Consider the following 19,098-nt stretch of genomic DNA (forward strand, 5'->3'; position numbering starts at 1 on the left):
CATTTTTTCCAAGTCCTGCTTTGTCCTTGACCACATAGAATATTTTTTGCTTCTAGATGGACCATTAACTAATTTTATGACCAATGGTAAGCGATTTGATCTCTCTTTGTGCTGCAAATATCCTTGCCTCAAAAACCAAAGATTTGGAGGTTCATAAAATTTGACTTTTTTGTGCATAAAATAAGAATAAGTGTCTTTCTTTGATGACCATGAAATCCAATAACAATTCTTTCATTTATAAGACTTGAAGTAAAAGACACTTTCCAGAGGCCATTTTGATATTCTAGTTCAGTGATTATAGACTATGAATTTTACCTCTGCTTTACATCTCCCCTTCCACTAACCCATGATCTACTATTTTAGCAAGACAGTGTGTTGACAAGACAATTGGCAAGAAAATGCTCATCAGAGAAGCTTAAAATAAGGATCCTTGAATTCTCTCACTTTGGAGAGCATTTGCTTTGAAAGATCCCCATATGAGCCTTCACAATGAGTGGATTTAATATAGCTTCATTTGATCTTTTATTATTTCCAAGAGTAAATGCTTCTTAGATATGAAGATACATAGTCAAATTTAAGTCATTTAGCATAAAAAATCATACTGGAATAGAGAGTCCACAGTTAGCTGCTCTTGCAATTTCCAGCACTTGTAATACAGACTTTGTCTTGTTGGAGCACACACTGTATTCAGGTGATAGCTCTGAAAATACCAGAATTATTGCCCCTCACCAGAGCAATCCTCATTCAGTGGCTGGAGCAAAAGTAGATAGGAGTTGATATGTAAAAAGCACAACTTTCTGATGGTTCTGTGATATATGATTAATGACTAGCTTGGGGTTATTCCTCTGGGATAAATCTCTACTCAGAGAAGGAGACAGCGGGTTACCTGATACACCTTCTTTTGTCTGCCTTCCTACCTTTGCCAATGTACCTCTCCACCTTTTTTTTTAGGTACTTATATCCACCTTTTTTTTAGGTACTTATATCCATATGAAATGTAGTAAAGTTTGAATATGGGAAAGATGATGACATCCATCTAACTTTTCCCCGAGAATGAATTGCTTTAGTTATTTGTGGAGGTTTATTTTTCTATATGAATTTCAAAAGTGTTTGATCTTTTTCTTTAAAAATATCTTGGATATCCTTATAGAAACTGCATTGAATCTATACAGTGTTTGGGGAGTACTGCAATTTTAATGATGTTAATCCCCAGCCATGAGCAGAGATGTATTTCCACGGTGCTCCTGGCTCTCTGCTCAGAAATCGCTCCTGGCAGGCTCAGGGGACCATATGGGATGCCAGGATTCAAACCATTGTCCTTCTGCATCTAAGGCAAACGCCTTACCACTGTGCTATCTCTCTGGCCCATAAGGTCCTCTCTTATTTCTTGAAATAATGTTTTGTAGTTTTAATCGTAAAGATCTTTTATTTCTTTAGTTAAGTTGATTCTAATGTACTTGATTTTCTAAGGAACAAATGTGAATGGGTTTATTTCTTGAACATATTTTTCTTTTCTTTCATTATCTATATGTAAGAAAATCATAGACTTTGGCATTTTAATTTTATAGCGTGCCACTTTACTATAATACCTGTCATTTCAGAAGCTTTTTGTAGTCTTGGGATTTTCTAAATGCTGTATTATATCATCTGCAAATAGTGATAGCTTGACTTTTTCCCTTCCTATGTGGATGCCCTTGATATCTTTTTCTTGCCTAATTGCTATGTCTAGTATTTTCAGTCCTATATGGAATAGAATGGTGAGAGAGGGCCAGATCTTAGAGGGACTACTTAGTTTTTTCTCATTACTAATGTTTACCATAGGCGTGTAGTAAATGAATTTTACTATATAGAGAACAGTTCCTTCAGACTCATCTTATTGAAAACATTTTTCATTAACAGGTGCTGGATCTTGTCAAATGCTATCTTTAAATTTGTTGATATGATCATAAATTTTTTTCCTTTGATTGATATGGTATATTGTGTTGATTAACTTGCATATGTTGTACCATATTTTCATCCATGGGATGAATCATACTTTAAAATGGTTATGTGCTGCAGGCGTCTCACGTCTCAGCATCTCTAGTGTGGAGCAATCCTTCACGAGAGGAAAAGCGGGTAACACGAGTGGCCGAATACAAAATATGAAATAATGAAACTACACAGAGTATGTGGGGTCAACACATCTTCTGGCAGAGTGCGACAAGTTTAATTTTTGAGCAGGGGAATTTATAGGGGTAAAATTAGCCAGAGGTAAAGAATAATTATAATCACAAAGCATAGTACAATAGTAACAATACCTAAGATATGGGTGTGACTGTAAAAATTCTAGGTTATAAAAGAGAAGGTCACAACTCAAGGTATCTCTTTGCAAGCTTGTTTTAAATGCAAAATTAGGATTAGGAGGGCATAGAAAATATCTAGGAACTTGTTCTTTACTGGACTGGACTCTATTGTTCTAGAGGTTAAGTAAAGAGTGGGGCCAAATCACCAAAAATGAGTTTCCCTATTTCTAAAGGAGGGTCAATAGTCAATAGCCAGGATCTGCATTCTGGTTACGCCCTTGATTACCAGAAAATGCAGCTGCAAGGACATATTTAAAAAAGAGAGAAAAAATATTGTCTTTGCTTTTAGGGCTGGCTATTATCCAGAAAAGGGGTTTTCAAATAAACTTTGGTGCTTGAATTTCTGAGCCAAATTATTTGATAGAGGCCATAATTTTGCCTGATATTTACAAAGGAGAGATAGTCAACTACTGACTAAAAATGTAATGCCAACCATCTCTTTGGAAATTCCTCAACCATCCACGCAGGGGAAAAAGGCGTCCACAGCGGGCCTTTTGAGGAACCCCATGGGGGTTAAATTAGTTCTCCCCACCAGGAAAATCTAATGATACATCTGGTGGGCTGAGCCCCCCTAAAAGTTTAGGTATGCCCTGGCAGTTATGATTTTTGATGCATTTTTGGAATATATTTGCTAGTATTTATTATTGTGTCTTTGTTCAAGGATATTATTGGCTTCTAGTTCTCTTTTTTTGTGGTGTCTGTCTGCTTTTGGTATTAGGGTGATGTGTAATTCATAAAAAATCTGGGAATGTTTCTTTTTCTTTAGTTTTTGAAAAGCCTAAATATTGTCAGGTGATCAAATGATCCTCTTTAAAGACTTAAGGGAACTCACTAGGAAATCCATCTGGCCTGGGCTTTTGTTTTTGGAAGCTTTTTGATTACCATTTTAATCTCCTTGACAGTGATAGATTGCTCATGTGACCATGGTCATTAAGAAATGTCTTTCATTGTCTCATAATCTTTTTGAGTCTGAAATCTAGGTCGTCTGATACTAGAATGGTCACCCTGGCCTTGTTGAGGGAACTATATGTTTGAAGAATCCAACCTTTGATCTTAAGTCTGTGCTTGCTCTTAATATTCAAATGTTTCTTTTAGATTGAATAATTTTGGGTTCAGTTTTCTAAACTATCCTGAAACTCTGTCTCTTAATTGATGCATTTAGTTTATTGACATCAAGAGACTAATGCCATGGAATTTTGTGCCATTGTTCCCTAGAAGTTTGATGTGATTGTGAGTTCGTCTTGTCTTAAAGTATCTCTTTTAGTTCTTTCCATAAAGTTGGTTTTGAGTCTATAAATTTATTAGGCTATTATTTATTCATGAAGTTGTATGTTGTTCCTTCAAGCCAGAATGAGGATTTGACTAGGTAAAGTATTCTTGGTGAGACAGTAATTTTACGTAGTTTATTCACTATATCCCTTCACTGCCTTAGGCCCGGGGGTTTCCTTTGATTAATCTGCTATTAATATTTTTAAATAATTTTTTATTTAAGCAACACGGTTACAGAAATGTTCTTAGTTGGGTTTTAGCTATAGAATGCGCACATACTTCACCAGTGCAACTTTCCTACCACCAATGCCCCCTATTACTCTCCTCTTCCAACACCTATTTATGTCTGGGACAGGCATTCTACTCTCATTATCACTGTCATTGTAGTTGTCAGTGCAGTTATTTCTCTATTTTCACTCACCATTCTTTGTAGTAAGCTTCATATCCTGGGCTAGTCCTTCCACATCTCTATTGGCTCTGGGTATTATTACCATACAGTCTTTTATTTTTCTTAAATCCTGCAATGATTAAGACTATTTAATATGTATCTATATAACTCTGACTCATTTCTCTCAGCATAATCATTTCCATGTCCATCCATATATAGCAACTTCAATGACTTTAATTTTCCTAATGGCTGCATAGTATTCCATTGTATAGATGTTTCTTTAACCACTCATCTGCTGTTGGGCACCTGTGTTTCTAGGTTCAGGGTATTGTAAATAATGCTGTGATGAACAAAGGAGTACAGAGGGCATTTTTGTATCTGTTTTGTGTGTGTGTGTGTGTGTGTGTGTGTGTGTTCCTAGAGTATATCACTAGTAGTGGTATTGCTGGATCAAATGGGAGCTCAATTTCCAGTTTTTTGAGGAATCTTCATATTGTATTCAAGAAAGACTAAACTAGATGGCATTCCTACCAGGAGTGATTGAGAGTTCCTTTCTTCCTGCTTCATTCTAGCATTGGTTGTTCTTGATTTCTGTGATGTTTCCCAGTCTCTGTGTTGTGAGATGATAACTCATTGTTATCAATGAGATTTGTATCTCGCAGATGATTAGTGTTGTGGAGCAGATTTTCATGTGCCTCTTGACCATCTGTGTTTCTTCTTTGAGAAAATGTCTATTCATTTTTTTCTTCCCATTTTTGATGGCAATAAAAGTATTAAAGATATTAAAGATAAAATAAAGATAAAGATATTAAAGCTTTCTATTTTCAGTAAAAAGTATATTAAAGCAGCTAGATATTAGTCATTGAACAAGTGGGCACTGAGTGAATAGTTTCTCCCATTCTGCAGATAGCCTTTGTAGCCCAGTTTCCTTTGAAGTGCAGAAGCACCTGAGTTTAATGTAGTGCCATTTGTTTATCTTTGCTTCCACTTGCTTGGACAGTGATGTTTCCTCATTGAATATGCCTTTAATCTTAATGTCATGTAGTGTTTTGCCTACTTTTTTTTCTACATACCTTATAGTTTCTGGTCTGATATCAAAGTTTTTGTTTGTTTGTTATTTGTATTTTTCTTTACTTAAGTACCATTAATACATACATGATTGTAGTAGGGCTTCAGTCATAAAATGAACACCCCCCCTTTACCAGTGCAACCTTCCCATCACCAATGCCCTCCATCTCTCTGCTTTCCTATCCCCTGCCTATATTCGAGACAGGCATTCTACTTCTCTTACTCATTAACATTGTCATGATAGTGTAGTAATCTCTCCTACTAAACTCTCCACTATCCCTCATCTCTATTGTTTCTGAGCATTATTACAATAATGTCTTTTGTTTTTCTTAAAACCTATAGATGAGTAAAACTATTGTGTGTCTATCTCTCTTCCTCTGATTTATTTCACTCAGCATAATAGTTTCCATGTACATCAATGTATAGAAATTTCATGACTTCATCTCTCATGATGACTGCATAATATTCCATTGTGTATATGTACCACATTTTCTTTAACCATTCATCTGTTGAAGTTCATCTCAGTTGTTTCCAGAGTCTGGCTATTATAAATAGCACTGCAATAAATATAGGTGTGAGGAAAGCATTTTTGAATTGTATTTTTGTGTTCCTAGGGTATATTCCTAGGAGTGGTATAGTTGGATCGAATGGGAGCTCAATTTCCAATCTTTTGGGGAATCTCCATATTGTTTACCATAAAGGCTGGATTAAATGGCAATCCCACCAGCAGTAAATGAAAGTTCCTTTCTCTCCACATCCCTGCCAGCACTTATTGTTCTTGTTCTTTGTGATGTGTGTCAGTATCTGTCATGTGAGATGGTACCTCCTTGTTGTTTTTATTTGCATTTCCCTGATGATTAATGATGCAGAGCATTTTTTTTATGTGCCTTTGACCATTTGTATTTTTTCTTTGAGGAATTGTCAATTCATTTCTTCTCCCCATTTTTTGATGGGGTTAGATGTTTTTTTCTTGTTAAGTTTCATCAGTACCTTGTATTCGATATTAGCCCCTCATCTGATGGGTATTGGGTGAATTGTTTCTCCAATTCTGTGGGTGGCTTTTGAATCCTAGGCACTATTTCCTTTGAGGTGCAGAAGATTCTCAGCTTAATATAGTTCCATGAGTTTATCTCTGCTTCCACTTGTTTGGGGAGTGCTGTTTCCTCCTTGAATATGACTTTAATCTCAATGTCATGGAGTGTTTTACCTACGTGTTGTTTGTTATACCTTATGGTTTCAGGCCTGCTATTAAGGTCTTTAATCCATTTGGATTTGACTTTTGTGCATGCTTTTATATGGATGTCTGAGTTCACATTTTTACAGGTGGCTGACCAGTTATGCCAACATCACTTGTTAAAGAGGCTTGCCTTGCTCCATTTTGCATTTCTTATCTCTTTATCAAAAATTAATTGATTGTATATCTGGGGCACATTCTCTGAATACTCAAGTCTATTTCACTGATATGAAGGTCTGTCTTTATTCCAGTACCATGTTGTTTTAATGCCTATAGCTTTGAATACAATTTAAAGTTGGGAACAGTTGATGCCTCCCATATTCCTTTCCCAAGGGTTGCTCTAGCTTTTCACATGTGTTTATTGTTCCAAATAAGTTTCAGGAGTGTTTGAGTTATTTGTATTTTTTTTTTGCTTTGGGGTCACACCTACTGGTGCTCAGGGGTTACTCATGGCTCTACACTCAGAAATCACTTCTGGAAGGCACAGGAGACCATTTCAGATGCCAGGATTTGAACCACCTTCATCTTGGATTGGCTGCATGCAACAAAATTCCTTACCGCTGTGCTATCTCTCTGGACCCTGATATCAAGGTTTTTAGTTCATTTTGATTTGACCTTTGTGCTCCAAAGTCTCATCAAGAAAGTCATACACCATGACAAAATTAACTTTATTCCAGAGATGCAAGGATGGTTTAGCTTATGCAAGTCAATCAACTTAATACACCATATCAACAGAAAGAAATATAAAAACCATATGATCATATCAATAGTTATTTCTTCAGTAAAGCATGCCACATACTAAGGTCTTGGTTCTCATACTCTCAAAATTAGGCTAACAATTGTTCCTAATATGTTTGATTTCTAGAACAATGACATCAAAACTATAGAGCTCTTAAAGGCCTAACAGTAATACATCAATAAATGGTAGCTATTAACTTTCATTGTTATTACTCTTAAGCTTGTCACATGTGCCATCAATCTCCTGCTTGTGGGAGTTCCAACATGCCTCGCCATGAATACTTCACACAGACACATTTTCATCAGGTTTAACAGAAGCATACATTGTTTCACAGATGAATAACAGCTCAGAAAATTTATAGACTCAAAACTAACATTAAAAAAATTGAAAGGTTTAATTTAAGGCAAAACAAACCCCACAGACACACCAGACTTCTACCAAAGGGAAAAAAAACATTGGCACAAAACATGAAGACAATCATGTCCTAAACATTAATGGAAATATAATATAGTACATTTATATTTTCAGAGCAAACTCGGGCTCAATTTCAAAGGTTGGAGGACAATCTTTCAAGCAAATAACTCCTTTAATAAAACCAGGGTGGCCATAATAATATTAGATGATACAGACTATAAGTACCTTGGAAATAGAGACAGATAAGCTGCTCATGGATTGGGAGGATTAACATAATTAAAATGGCAATATTTCAAGGCCGGAGACATAGCATGGAGGTAGGGCATTTGCCTTGCATGCAGAAGGATGGTGGTTTGAATCCAGGCATCCCATATGGTCCCCTATGCCTGCCAGGGGCAATTTCTGAGTGTATAGCCAGGAGTAACCCCTGAGTGCTATAGGGTGTGACCCAAAAACAAAACAAACAAAAAATGGCAATACTTCCCAAAGCATTGAACAGATTAATGCAATCTCTATAAGAATGCCCATATTTTTTCAAAGAAATAGATCAAATGCTCCTGAAATTTATATAAAATAATAAACATCCGCAAATAGTTAAAGCATTCCTTGGGTAAAAGAAGATTTAAGGCATCACTTTCCCCAACTTCAAAGTGTACTATAAAGCAGTATTCATTAAAAGAGCATGGTATTGGAATAAAGACAGACCCTCAGATCAATAGTATAGACTTGAGTTTTCTGAAACTAATTCCCAGGTATACAATTAATTAATCTTTAATATGGGGTAAGAAATACAAAGTGGAGCAAGGGAAACCTCTTAACAATTGGCTTTAGAAAATGTATCAACTACATGCAAAGAAGTTGTAAATGAAACTGGTAATGTGAGATCCTAGGTGAAAAGCTAGCATGGGTGGGACAGCAGAAGATGTCAGCTTACAGAGTCATGAGCAACTTCAGGAAGATTACTCGCTTTCAGGTAAGAGTGGGATACTTATACTGTGCTTCAGCCAATCATGTTAGTGGAAAGTAGGGTGTTAGTTCTGTGTGTTTAAAGGAAAGCAATGTGTGAGTTCTGTGCTTTAGGTTTTGGGGGGAAAGCATGTTGTGCTCTCTATGTGTTCAGCTAATCTCCACTTTTACTAACAAATGTGGTTTTATTGCTGAGGCCATCTGGAGGTTTTATTATCTCTCTATGGCCCAGAAAATGGTTTTTGCACCAAAGCCACGTTTTTGCAATGAAACATGATTTTTTTCTCTCCCTTTTTTCCTTTAGTGAAAGTAGCTATTTTGCATAGTCTCAATAAGAACAAGGATAGTAACTTTTAACCTAGATTTAGATTAGAGCAAGGTGGCCTTTCCCAGGAAGCATTTTGTCATATTTTCAACTGTAGGCTTTAGGCCAATTTTTCAGTTTGCCTAACCACAAAAGACCACAAAATACCTTCTTCTAGGTTTTGGGAGAAGATAGAGGCTCCATTTTTCCCATTTGCTTCTAGTTAGTGGCTATCACTTTAAGGCATCTCCCCTGTAACCAATATACTTGGGCCCTTTGGCTCATCTATATCCCATCTTATAGCCAGGGTGGCGCAAAGCCTCTTCCCAGGATCCACCTGAGGCCTTCAGTGGAACCTATATTTTGGGGTGTTGGGATGTGAGGCCAACCTCAGAGCAATCTAGCTTAAGTCTAGTCAATATGACAAATGGTCAGAATTCTGTAAGACCCACCTACAACATTTGAATTTTGGTGTTCCTAGATCTAATGGGGTTTAGGAGTGCCCTTGAGCAATACATTGTAGTATAGTTTATCTTATTTTAACCTGAGATCTCTGTGAGGGAAGAGAGATGGCCCCATGTCAAAAACAACTAGGAAACAAGAGTGGATGGTGCTCCCCTTTGTGCTGTCCGTTCCATCTCTTGACAGGTGGTTTGAGAAACAGTGCCACAGGGGGCATCCATTAACCTGTTTTTGTATCTTTCCCTCAGTTGATGCTGTTCTTCACTATTCCTGACTCATTGACATAATAGTAAAATTGTTCCCCAAGAAATACACATGCCTCCCCATTTGTCTTCTGTGATCAAGTTCAAGGTATATTAGTTCTGGAGAATATTTCAACCAACAAGTTAATCTTACTGGAGAACATCCAGGGAGGCAAAGGAAGTGTCAATAATTTCCTGCAGCTGTTGGGCGAAGTCATAGGCCAAGATCAGGCCCTGTGCCAGGGCCCCACTCGAAAAGCTGATTGATGTGGTCACAAGTGGCTGTACTCTTATTCCAGTGGCATGAAGCTAAAGGGCATTAGGGGGTGGCACTCCAGGACATAAGGGATATTTAGCTGCAGGGGGTAGTGTTGTCTGCATTTCTTGTGTCATTACTGACGTGGCATCTTATGGAGTCAGGTCATCTACTAGAGACAGCAGCAAATAATGGCCAGAATAGGGGAGAAAAAAGAAAACAGTTTTGGTTTTCTGGGATATTGGTAGTGGTCAAGAAGGGAGGTTAGGGGTATGGAAAGGACTTTACCTTGGTACAACACAGATAGACATATGAATTGACTACTAACATAAACAAACACACACACATCTACTCACACACACAGTTAATTGATCAATTAATTGATCCAGCTGTTATTCTTACGATTTCTAGGATAGTACAGATGAAACTGATGTGGAGGTTTTGAAGGAAACGAGTTTCCAGGACAAAATTAGTCATGCTGGCAGATTGCAACTTTTCTCAAACTCACACACCAGATTTGATCCCAACCTGTTTTACATAGAAATGTGTCAAAGCACTTCATTGGCATAAAGTCAGCAATTATGGCCTACTATGTTAATCTAAGACAGTGGGATGTTAGCATTAGAAGTTGTTCTGCTCCAAAGGAGGTAATCAGACACACAGAGAGGTGGCCCTAGTGACCTCTACCATAGATTAAATTGCTGCATTCACAATTCTCAAACCAAGAATTATTCCATATCCCCATCTTCTTCACTTATCACAAAAACTAAGGAGTTCCAAACACTATCGAAAAGTTTCTTTTTATAAACACATTTGGGGGGGGGGGCAGACCAGTGACGCTCAGGGGTTACTCTTGGCTATGAGCTCACAAATCGCTCCCGGTTTGGGGGACCATATGAGATGCCAGGGGATCGAACTGCCGTCCATCCTAGGTTAGTGAGTGCAAGGCAGATGCCTTACTGCTTGTGCCACCACTCTAGCCCCTAAACAAATTTTTATAAGCTCCTTTAACCTATCCAATTTTGTAATTCAAGGGCAATTGTCCCACCCAGATGGCCTCAGTGGATTCCATACCAAGTTTATGGGTCTAGGACTCAGCAACAGTAACCCAGTTAAAGATTTTATGTTACATTAATATTAAAATGGGTTCAGGCAATAAAATGTATCAATTAGACAGGAAAATACCATTTTAAAATGACCAGAACTTCAGCAACAAAGGATGACAGAACAGTTTGCTACTTTAGAAGATGCTCTCTCATCTTTAGAAGATACTTTCTCTGTTAACACAGAAGTTAACGATTATATACATAATTTTAAATTCCATTTAGAAAACTTGGATTTCTTGTAATTTCCAAAAGGTCAAATTTTCTAAAGGCACTGTAACATGAGTCTAGAATATCTAAGTATCATAGACTTCTCTAATCAAAAATTTTTGTGTTTGTTTGTTTTGACCACACCCAGTGGTGCTCAGGGGTTACTCCATATGGGATGCCAGGAATGGAACATGGGTTCATCCCAGGTTGGCCACATGCAAAGCAAACACCCTACAGCTATGTTATCACTCTGGCTCCCTAAACAAAATAATAGAAAATTCCAGTAGATATACTTAATTTGGAAGCAAGTTGGTAGACAATCTTACACCTAGCAGTACAAAATTGTACTTTATGGTACTTATTAAAGACCTTTAAGACCTTCTTGAATAAAATCATTCAATCAGTTCTATAAATAAATAAGTTGTTTTTTGATATTCATAATTGCTAACTTCTAAAGTTAACAAAGACCACAGGAGAAGAAAAGCTCTGCAATTAGGCATCAGAGTTTATTTACCATCATGCTGGGATTGCCCCTTTAAGGCAATAACCCCCTACTGAGCTCAATCTTCTTTAATAGGGTTACAGAGGCTTCAAACCATCACAGTTAACACTTGAGTTATTTGACTGTTTAGGATGTTTCCTTTTATGGCTTGATATCCAGAGAGGAATTGTGTGGTTTTTAGGGTTTTGGGGTCTGCATCAGCTGAAGTCAGAGAAAAGGCACTCAGGTGCCCATTGGGAGCCCGTGACCTCATCCAACCTTTGGCCCACTGGTTTTGCTAATTTATGTAACTGTTTTGGTACAGCCCTCAAAGTTTCTGAAACTAACCTCTGGCCTAGTCTTTGTTCCTTAAATCTTGAGCCCGTCATGCTGTACTTAGGTTCATAGCAAAGCTAGGTTAGTTAATTCTAAATTAGACTTTAGATCCCAGCAGTCTTTATTTTTTTTTTTTGGTTTTTGAGCCACACCCGTTTGACGTTCAGGGGTTACTCCTGGCTATGTGCTCAGAAATCGCCCCTGGCTTGGGGGGACCATATGGGACGCCGGGGGATCGAACCGCGGTCCGTTCCTTGGCTAGCGCTTGTAAGGCAGACACCTTACCTCTAGCGCCACCTACCCGGCCCCAGATCCCAGCAGTCTTTAGATCCTAGCAGGATCAAGATCGAAAGCATTCAATAGGATTACCAAGAACCATTATGAATCTCACACTTATAGATAAAGCTATCTTAACGCAAACATTGTTTGATACCTGGTGACAAAACCACATGGAATTAAGTTACCATAACAATATCATGAATCTTTTTAAATTGGGCAAATTAATTAATAAAAAGCTAATCATAGTAATTTGCAACGTTTTAAACCACTAGAGATAGAGCAGGCTGCTCTTTACTGGAACTTTGTTTTTTCATTAAGTTTGAATTTTGTCAGTTTGTAAGTTTGAATTTTGGGATTTTCTGATCTTTGCCTTAAGGGCAGGCTTGGCTTCCCTTCAGGTTGCTCAGCAACTTGGTCATGGGGAGTGGTGCCCTGGAGGTATTTCTCTGCAAACAAAGTCACAAGGTTTCCTGATGATCCCACCCCTAGTAGATTCTTGGAGAGATTTCTGGTGACTAGGTGATTAGAAGGTAATTAAGTCAGAGGTGTTGTATGGGGCCAAACCATGCTAAGGGCTTGGGGGGTCGGGGGGTAGGAGTAAGTAGAGACTTCCACTCCCACTAATTAAGGGCCTGCTATGAGCCTCCAGGAATCAGGCACTTATTTTTTACTGAGGAGGGTAAAGTCAGCCCCAGTATCAAGCAGATATTAAAGGGCCTCCTGTTGATTGTGATAGTAATGATGGGATGAGTCTCCTTCAGGATGGGTTTTAAGCTTTCTGGGGTCTTATGTAGGTCCTTCTCCTTTCCCTGGTGTGGACACACTTTTCTTTTTCCCAATGATCTTTACTTCTGCAAGCAAAACACAGCGTAAAGGGATATTTATCAGTGCCAGTCTTTTGTTCCTGAAGGGCAGCAGTCTTGGCTTCTGCATGGTAAGAGACAGACCCTACATCCTGTGTTCTAACAATCCAATCCTGATAGTGATGATGCCTCAAGCCCTCACTTGTCCTTCTACTCTCAGGGTTTATCAACTCCTAGACAAATTGATGCAGCATTTCCTTCTATAGGAGGGGATCAGGAATCTAACGTTTAATGCTTTTTTTTTTTTTTTATAGAAAGGGGGATTGCAGGATCCCAGTTGACTACCCAAGTTGGCACTGAGAGCCAAAGATCACTTCTAATAATGCAAGGTGCAAAAGGAAGTTTATTAAGCTAGCCAAGTGTAACTCCACAGGGTGGAGTTACAATGATCCAGCTATACCACTCCTAGGGATATACCTTAAGTACACAAAAATGAAATACAAAAATCCCTTCTTCACACCTATATTTATCACAGCACTCTTCATAATAGCCAGACTCTGGAAACAACCAAGATGCCCTTCAACAGATGAATGGCTAAAGAAACTGTGGTACCATCACTAATCATCAGGGAGATGCAAATCAAAACAACTATGAGGTACCACCTCACACCACAGAGAATGGCACACATCACAAAGAATGAGAATAAACAGTGTTGGCGGGGATGTGGAGAGAAAGGAACTCTTATCCACTGCTGGTGGGAATGCCGTCTAGTTCAACCTTTATGGAAAGCAATATGGAGATTCGTCCAAAAACTGGAAATCGAACTCCCATATGATCCAGCTATACCACTCCTAGGAATATACCCTAGGAACACAAAAATACAATACAAAAACCCCTTCCTTACACCTATATTCATTGCAGCACTATTTACCATAGCAAGACTCTGGAAACAACCAAGATGCCCTTCAACAGACGAATGGCTAAAGAAACTGTGGTACATATACACAATGGAATATTATGCAGCTGTCAGGAGAGATGAAGTCATGAAATTTTCCTATATATGATGTACACGGAATCTATTATGCTGAGTGAAATAAGTCAGAGAGAGAGTGAAAGAAGCAGAATGGTCTCACTCTATGGGTTTTAAGAAAAATGAAAGACATTCTTGCAATAATAATTTTCAGACACAAAAGAGAAAAGAGCTGGAAGTTCCAGCTCACCTCAGGAAGCTCACCACAAAGAGTGATGAGTTTAGTTAGAGAAATAGCTACATTTTGAACTGTCCTAATAATGAGAATGTATGAGGGAAATGGAAAACCTGTCTAGAGTACAGGCGGGGGTCGGGTGGGGAGGAGGGAGATTTGGGATATTGGTGATGGGAATGTTGCACTGGTGATGGGTGGTGTTCTTTACATGACTGAAACCCAAACACAATCATGTATGTAATCAAGGTGTTTAAATAAAATATAAAAAAAACTGTGGTACATATACAAAATGGAATATTATACAGCAGTAATAATGCCCAGAGATGAATGAACTGAAGGACTGGCTCACGATATGAAGCTCACCTCAAGGAGGGATGAGTGCAGTTAGAACACTAACAATGACCATGACAATGTTAATAAATGAGAGAAGTAAAATGCCTGTGTAGAATATAGGCAGGAGGTGTGGATGGAGGGATATGGGGTGTTTTGATGGTGGGAATGTTGCACTGGTGAAGTGGGGGTGTTCTTTTTGTAACTAAAACCCAACTACAGTCATGTTTGTAATCACAGGGTTTAAATAAAGATTAAAAAAGAAAATTACAATAAAAGAGGATACAAAGATATAAAAGAAACATGTTCCTGCTCTTGGAATGAGAGGATTAAGATAATAAAAAAGGAAACACTTCAAAAAAATAATACCACTTACAAAGGTCAAATAAAAATAGATTAAATTTAATATCAGACCTGAAACTAATAATGTATATAGAGAAAATATATGCAGAACACTCCAAGACATTGAAACTAAAGACATCTTTATATTTATTGATTAATTGATTGATTGATTTATAGATTGATAAATTTTGGGCCACACCCGGCGATTCTCAAGGGTTACTCCTGGTGATGTGCTCAGAAATTGCTCCTGGCAAGCTTGGGGACCATATGAGATGCCAGAAATCGAACGGGGTTCATCCAGGGTCAGCCACATGCAAAGCAAATGCCCTACTGCTGTGCTCTCTCTGGCCCCCTAAAGGCATCTTTAAGGCTTAAACACCACTGTCCAAGCAAGTGGAAGGCAAAGATAAATAAATGGGACTAAATTGAGAAGCATCTGCACTTCAAAGGAAAGAGTGACTAGATAAAAAAATTACTCAAAGACTGGGAGAAACTATTCATCCAATACTTTTTAGATAAGGGGTTAATATCTAAATTATATAAAGCACTGATTGAACTTATCAAGAAGAAAATATCTAATCATTTTCTGAAAATGAAGAAAAGAAATAAACAGACATTTCCTCAAAGAAGAAATTTAGATATCTAAAAGGCACATGAAAGAATGTTCCACATCACTGATCATCAGGGAGATGCAAATCAAAATAACAATGAGATATTGTTGTACCTAAGAGACTGGCATACATCACAAAGAACAAGAACAAACAGTGCCAGCATAGATGTGGGGAGAAAGGAACTGCCTATGGGAATGTAGACTGGTTCAGTTTTTTTTTTTTAGAAAACAGTCTGGATATTCCTCAAAAAACTAAAAATGTAGCTTCCATATGATCCAGGAATGCCATCCCCTAGGAACCCAAAACACCATGCAGAACTGCTCTCTACATTTCTATGTTCATTGCAGCACTATTTACAATAGCCAGAATCTTTACTCAAGAAGAGATGATTAGATAAAGAAACAATGGTAGATTTACACAATGGTAAACTATGCAGCTGTAGGGCAAAATGAAGTTATGAAATTTGATTATACATGAATGGATATAGAGATTATTATGCTAAGTTAAATGAATCAGAAGGAGAGAGATAGACATAAAATAGTCTCACTGTCTTGCCTTATCTCATGAGTTAGCAAATCTCAGTCCTCTCCTTTATTCAGTTTCACACTAACACTGGCTGTTGGAGTTTCATTTCTTCAAAAAGATACAAAGGAGGGCAAGTGATGTTTCAAATAACTAGAGTAAGACCTGGAATTCTATTTCCTGCACTAGATGTTCTTCAGCACTGCATTGCTAGGTGCATTTCTAGTAGCCCTCAGTACAATCAAGGAAAAGAAGCAGAATCATCAGATTTGTGACACTGGATTGTCTGTATATTCCTAGTGGCCCAGGAGTGGTTACTCCCCACCCCTCAAATCCCAGAACTGCTGAAGTTTATTTTAACGTTGTAATTGATTTGTACTCAGGAATAATCAGGTAATTGGAAGTACTCAGGAATAGACAATATGCTAAAGGATTATACTCACATGTGTCTTGAGTGATCAAATGGAGCACCTGGGATTGAACCATGATCAGCTGCATGCAAGGCAAGCACCATACAAGCTGTTTAATCTCTTAGTCCCCCATTTTTAATTATTATTTTTTTAAAAGTTGTGAAAAAGTTACAAAGTTGTTCATCATTGAATATCAGACATGCAATCTCCAATAGCCTAGTGCATGCTTTCTAGCACCAGTGTCCCAGTTTTCCTCCCATTCTCTTTCCTTCTTGTCTCTATGGCCAACATTTTTATTCTCCCTTCCTCTCTTTCCCTCTGGTTTTATTTATTTTCTTTGAGGAAGTGTGATTTGCAACACTTTTACTAAAGATATGGATACCATGCACGTCACTTTCAATGTCCTCCTTTCAACCTCCTTTAAACACCCAGTTCTCCAGAGTGATCATTTCCAACTATTATCATCATAATGGTCACTTCTATTTCCCAACTGCACTACTCACCCCTTTTTTGTAGCAAACCCCCCCCACCCATGGACTAGTTCTTCTGTCACTCATCTATATTGTTTGGGTATCATTACCATACTATATTCTTTTTTTATATCCCACAAATGAGTGTTATCATTCTATGTCTATCTCTCCCTCTCTGACTCATTTCACTCAACCCAGTACTCTACATATCCATTCCCATATAAGCAAATTTTTAACTTTTTCCTAACAGATGCATAGTATTCTATTGTGTGTGTATATATATACATATATATATATGTATACATGTATATACACAAACACACACCATGGTTTCTTTATTTTTTACTGTTTTTATTGGTTAACACCTTTAATTTTTAAAAATAAATTCTTTATTTAAGTGCCATGATTACAAAATTGTCCATACTTGAGTTTCAGTCATAGAATATTACCACCCTTCACCAGTGAACTTTTCCTGCCACCAATGTCCTTAGTTCTTCTCCCACCTACCCACCTCTCTGAGGAAGGTATTTTGCTTCTCTCTCTCTCTCTCTCTCTCTCTCTCTCTCTCTCTCTCTCTCTCTCTCTCTTTCCTTTTTGACACTATGGTTTGCACTATTGTTAATTAAAGGGTGCTATGCATGTCACTTTATACCTTTTCATCACCATGGATTCTTTATCCATTCATCTGTTCTTTGGGCACTTGGGTTGTTTCCAGATTCTGGTTATTTTGAGTAATACTGCAACATAGGAGTGCAGAAGGCTTTTTTTTTTGCATTTTAAGGTCCTCTAGGGTATATCCCAGTATTGTTGGGTCATATGGGACGTTAATTTTTAGATTTTTGAGGAATATGGTATTTTCCAAAAAGGCTGGACCAGTTGACATTTCTACCAGCATTGATTAATTGATTAAGAGTCCCTTTCTCCCTGCATCTGGGCCAGCATGATTTGCTCTTGTTCTTTTTAATGTCTGTCAGTCTCTGTGGTGCGAGATGACATATCACTTTTGTTTTAGTTAAAGTTTCCTGATGATTAATGATGTAGAGCACTATTTCATATGCCTGTTGGCTATCTGTATTTCATTTCTTTTTTTTTTTTTTTTTGGTTTTTGAGGCCACACTTGTTTGATGCTCAGGGGTTACTCCTGACTAAGCGCTCAGAAATTGCCCCTATGGGGGGACCATATGGAATGCCGGGGGATCGAACCGCGGTCCGTCCTTGGCTAGCGCTTGCAAGGCAGACACCTTACCTCTAGCACCACCTCACCGGCTGTATTTCATTTCTTAAGAGTTACTTTTCTTAAACATCATGGTTACAATGGTGTTCATAGTACAGTTGTTTTTTCCCCCACAGATGCAAAGTTGTTCATGATTGAGATTTAATCATACAATGTACAACCTCCTTCACCAGCTCTCCTCTCTCATTCTCTTTCTTCATCTCTCTTTCCCTCTCTCTCTCCCTCACTCCCCACTTTAGACACTTTTATGTGCTATATTGTTACTGAGGGGGTATCATACCTATCACTTTACCTCATTTCAACACCCAATTCTTGTCCAAAGTGATCATTTCCAATTATGACTGCCATAGGCATTCCTTCTATCCCCTTTGAAGTGCTAACTGGAGACAATGCAATATATAGCTCCATGTCCAGATATGTGCTTTCTTCTTTTACTTAGAGCTATCTAAAATTTTAAATTAAAATAAAAACAATTATTGTGGAGACCATGGCACAATACATCTTAGACTAGCTTCTGTCTTTCCATGCCTTGCCTTGCTCTCAAAATGGTGGAAAGATGAGGAACAAGACTCTGTAATTCATGTAGACCCCACTAGAGTGCACCATCCGACCCCAAAAGCTAACAATACTCATTTAAAAAAAATCACAGAATGAAATTCTAAATATCAAATGACAATTTTTGAACATTCAAGCAAATATATGTTTCAAAAAGTGACTTGAAAGTTAATAAGAATAAAGCTATACAATTTGGAGAATAAATCTATACATTTATTTACTGAATCTATATTCTGTATCAGCCATATGAATCAGCTCCAAGGATTGCTAATTTTCCATTTATCAATAATAAAATTTTTCTATGCAATTTTAGTCACAGTATTTACAATTTTATAGTACTATCAATTTTTTTTTGTGTGGTTTTTGGGTCACACCCGGCAGTGCTCAGGGGTTATTTCTGGCTCCAGGCTCAGAAATTGCTCCTGGCAGGCACAGGGGACCATATGGGGCGCTGGGATTTGAACTGATGACCTCCTGCATGAAAGGCAAACGCCTTACCTCCATGCTATCTCTCCGGCCCCAG

General features: G+C 37.9%; 1 protein-coding gene across 1 annotated transcript in view; it reads right to left on the minus strand.

Annotated features, from left to right (window-relative positions):
• Positions 1 to 11,867, minus strand: part of RIPPLY2 (ripply transcriptional repressor 2) — a 55,932-nt gene extending 44,065 nt beyond the window's left edge. The window contains exons 1-2 of the mRNA XM_049772585.1: positions 11,730 to 11,867; positions 9,583 to 9,737 (exon numbers count right to left, since the gene is read on the minus strand). Of these exons, the coding sequence (XP_049628542.1) occupies positions 9,583 to 9,737; positions 11,730 to 11,867 (293 nt within the window). The remainder of the gene's footprint in view (positions 1 to 9,582; positions 9,738 to 11,729) is intronic.
• Between the last annotated feature and the right edge of the window lie 7,231 nt (positions 11,868 to 19,098).

Source organism: Suncus etruscus, chromosome 4, assembly GCF_024139225.1.
Source record: "Suncus etruscus isolate mSunEtr1 chromosome 4, mSunEtr1.pri.cur, whole genome shotgun sequence".
In the NCBI taxonomy this organism is placed as follows: Eukaryota; Metazoa; Chordata; class Mammalia; order Eulipotyphla; family Soricidae; genus Suncus; species Suncus etruscus.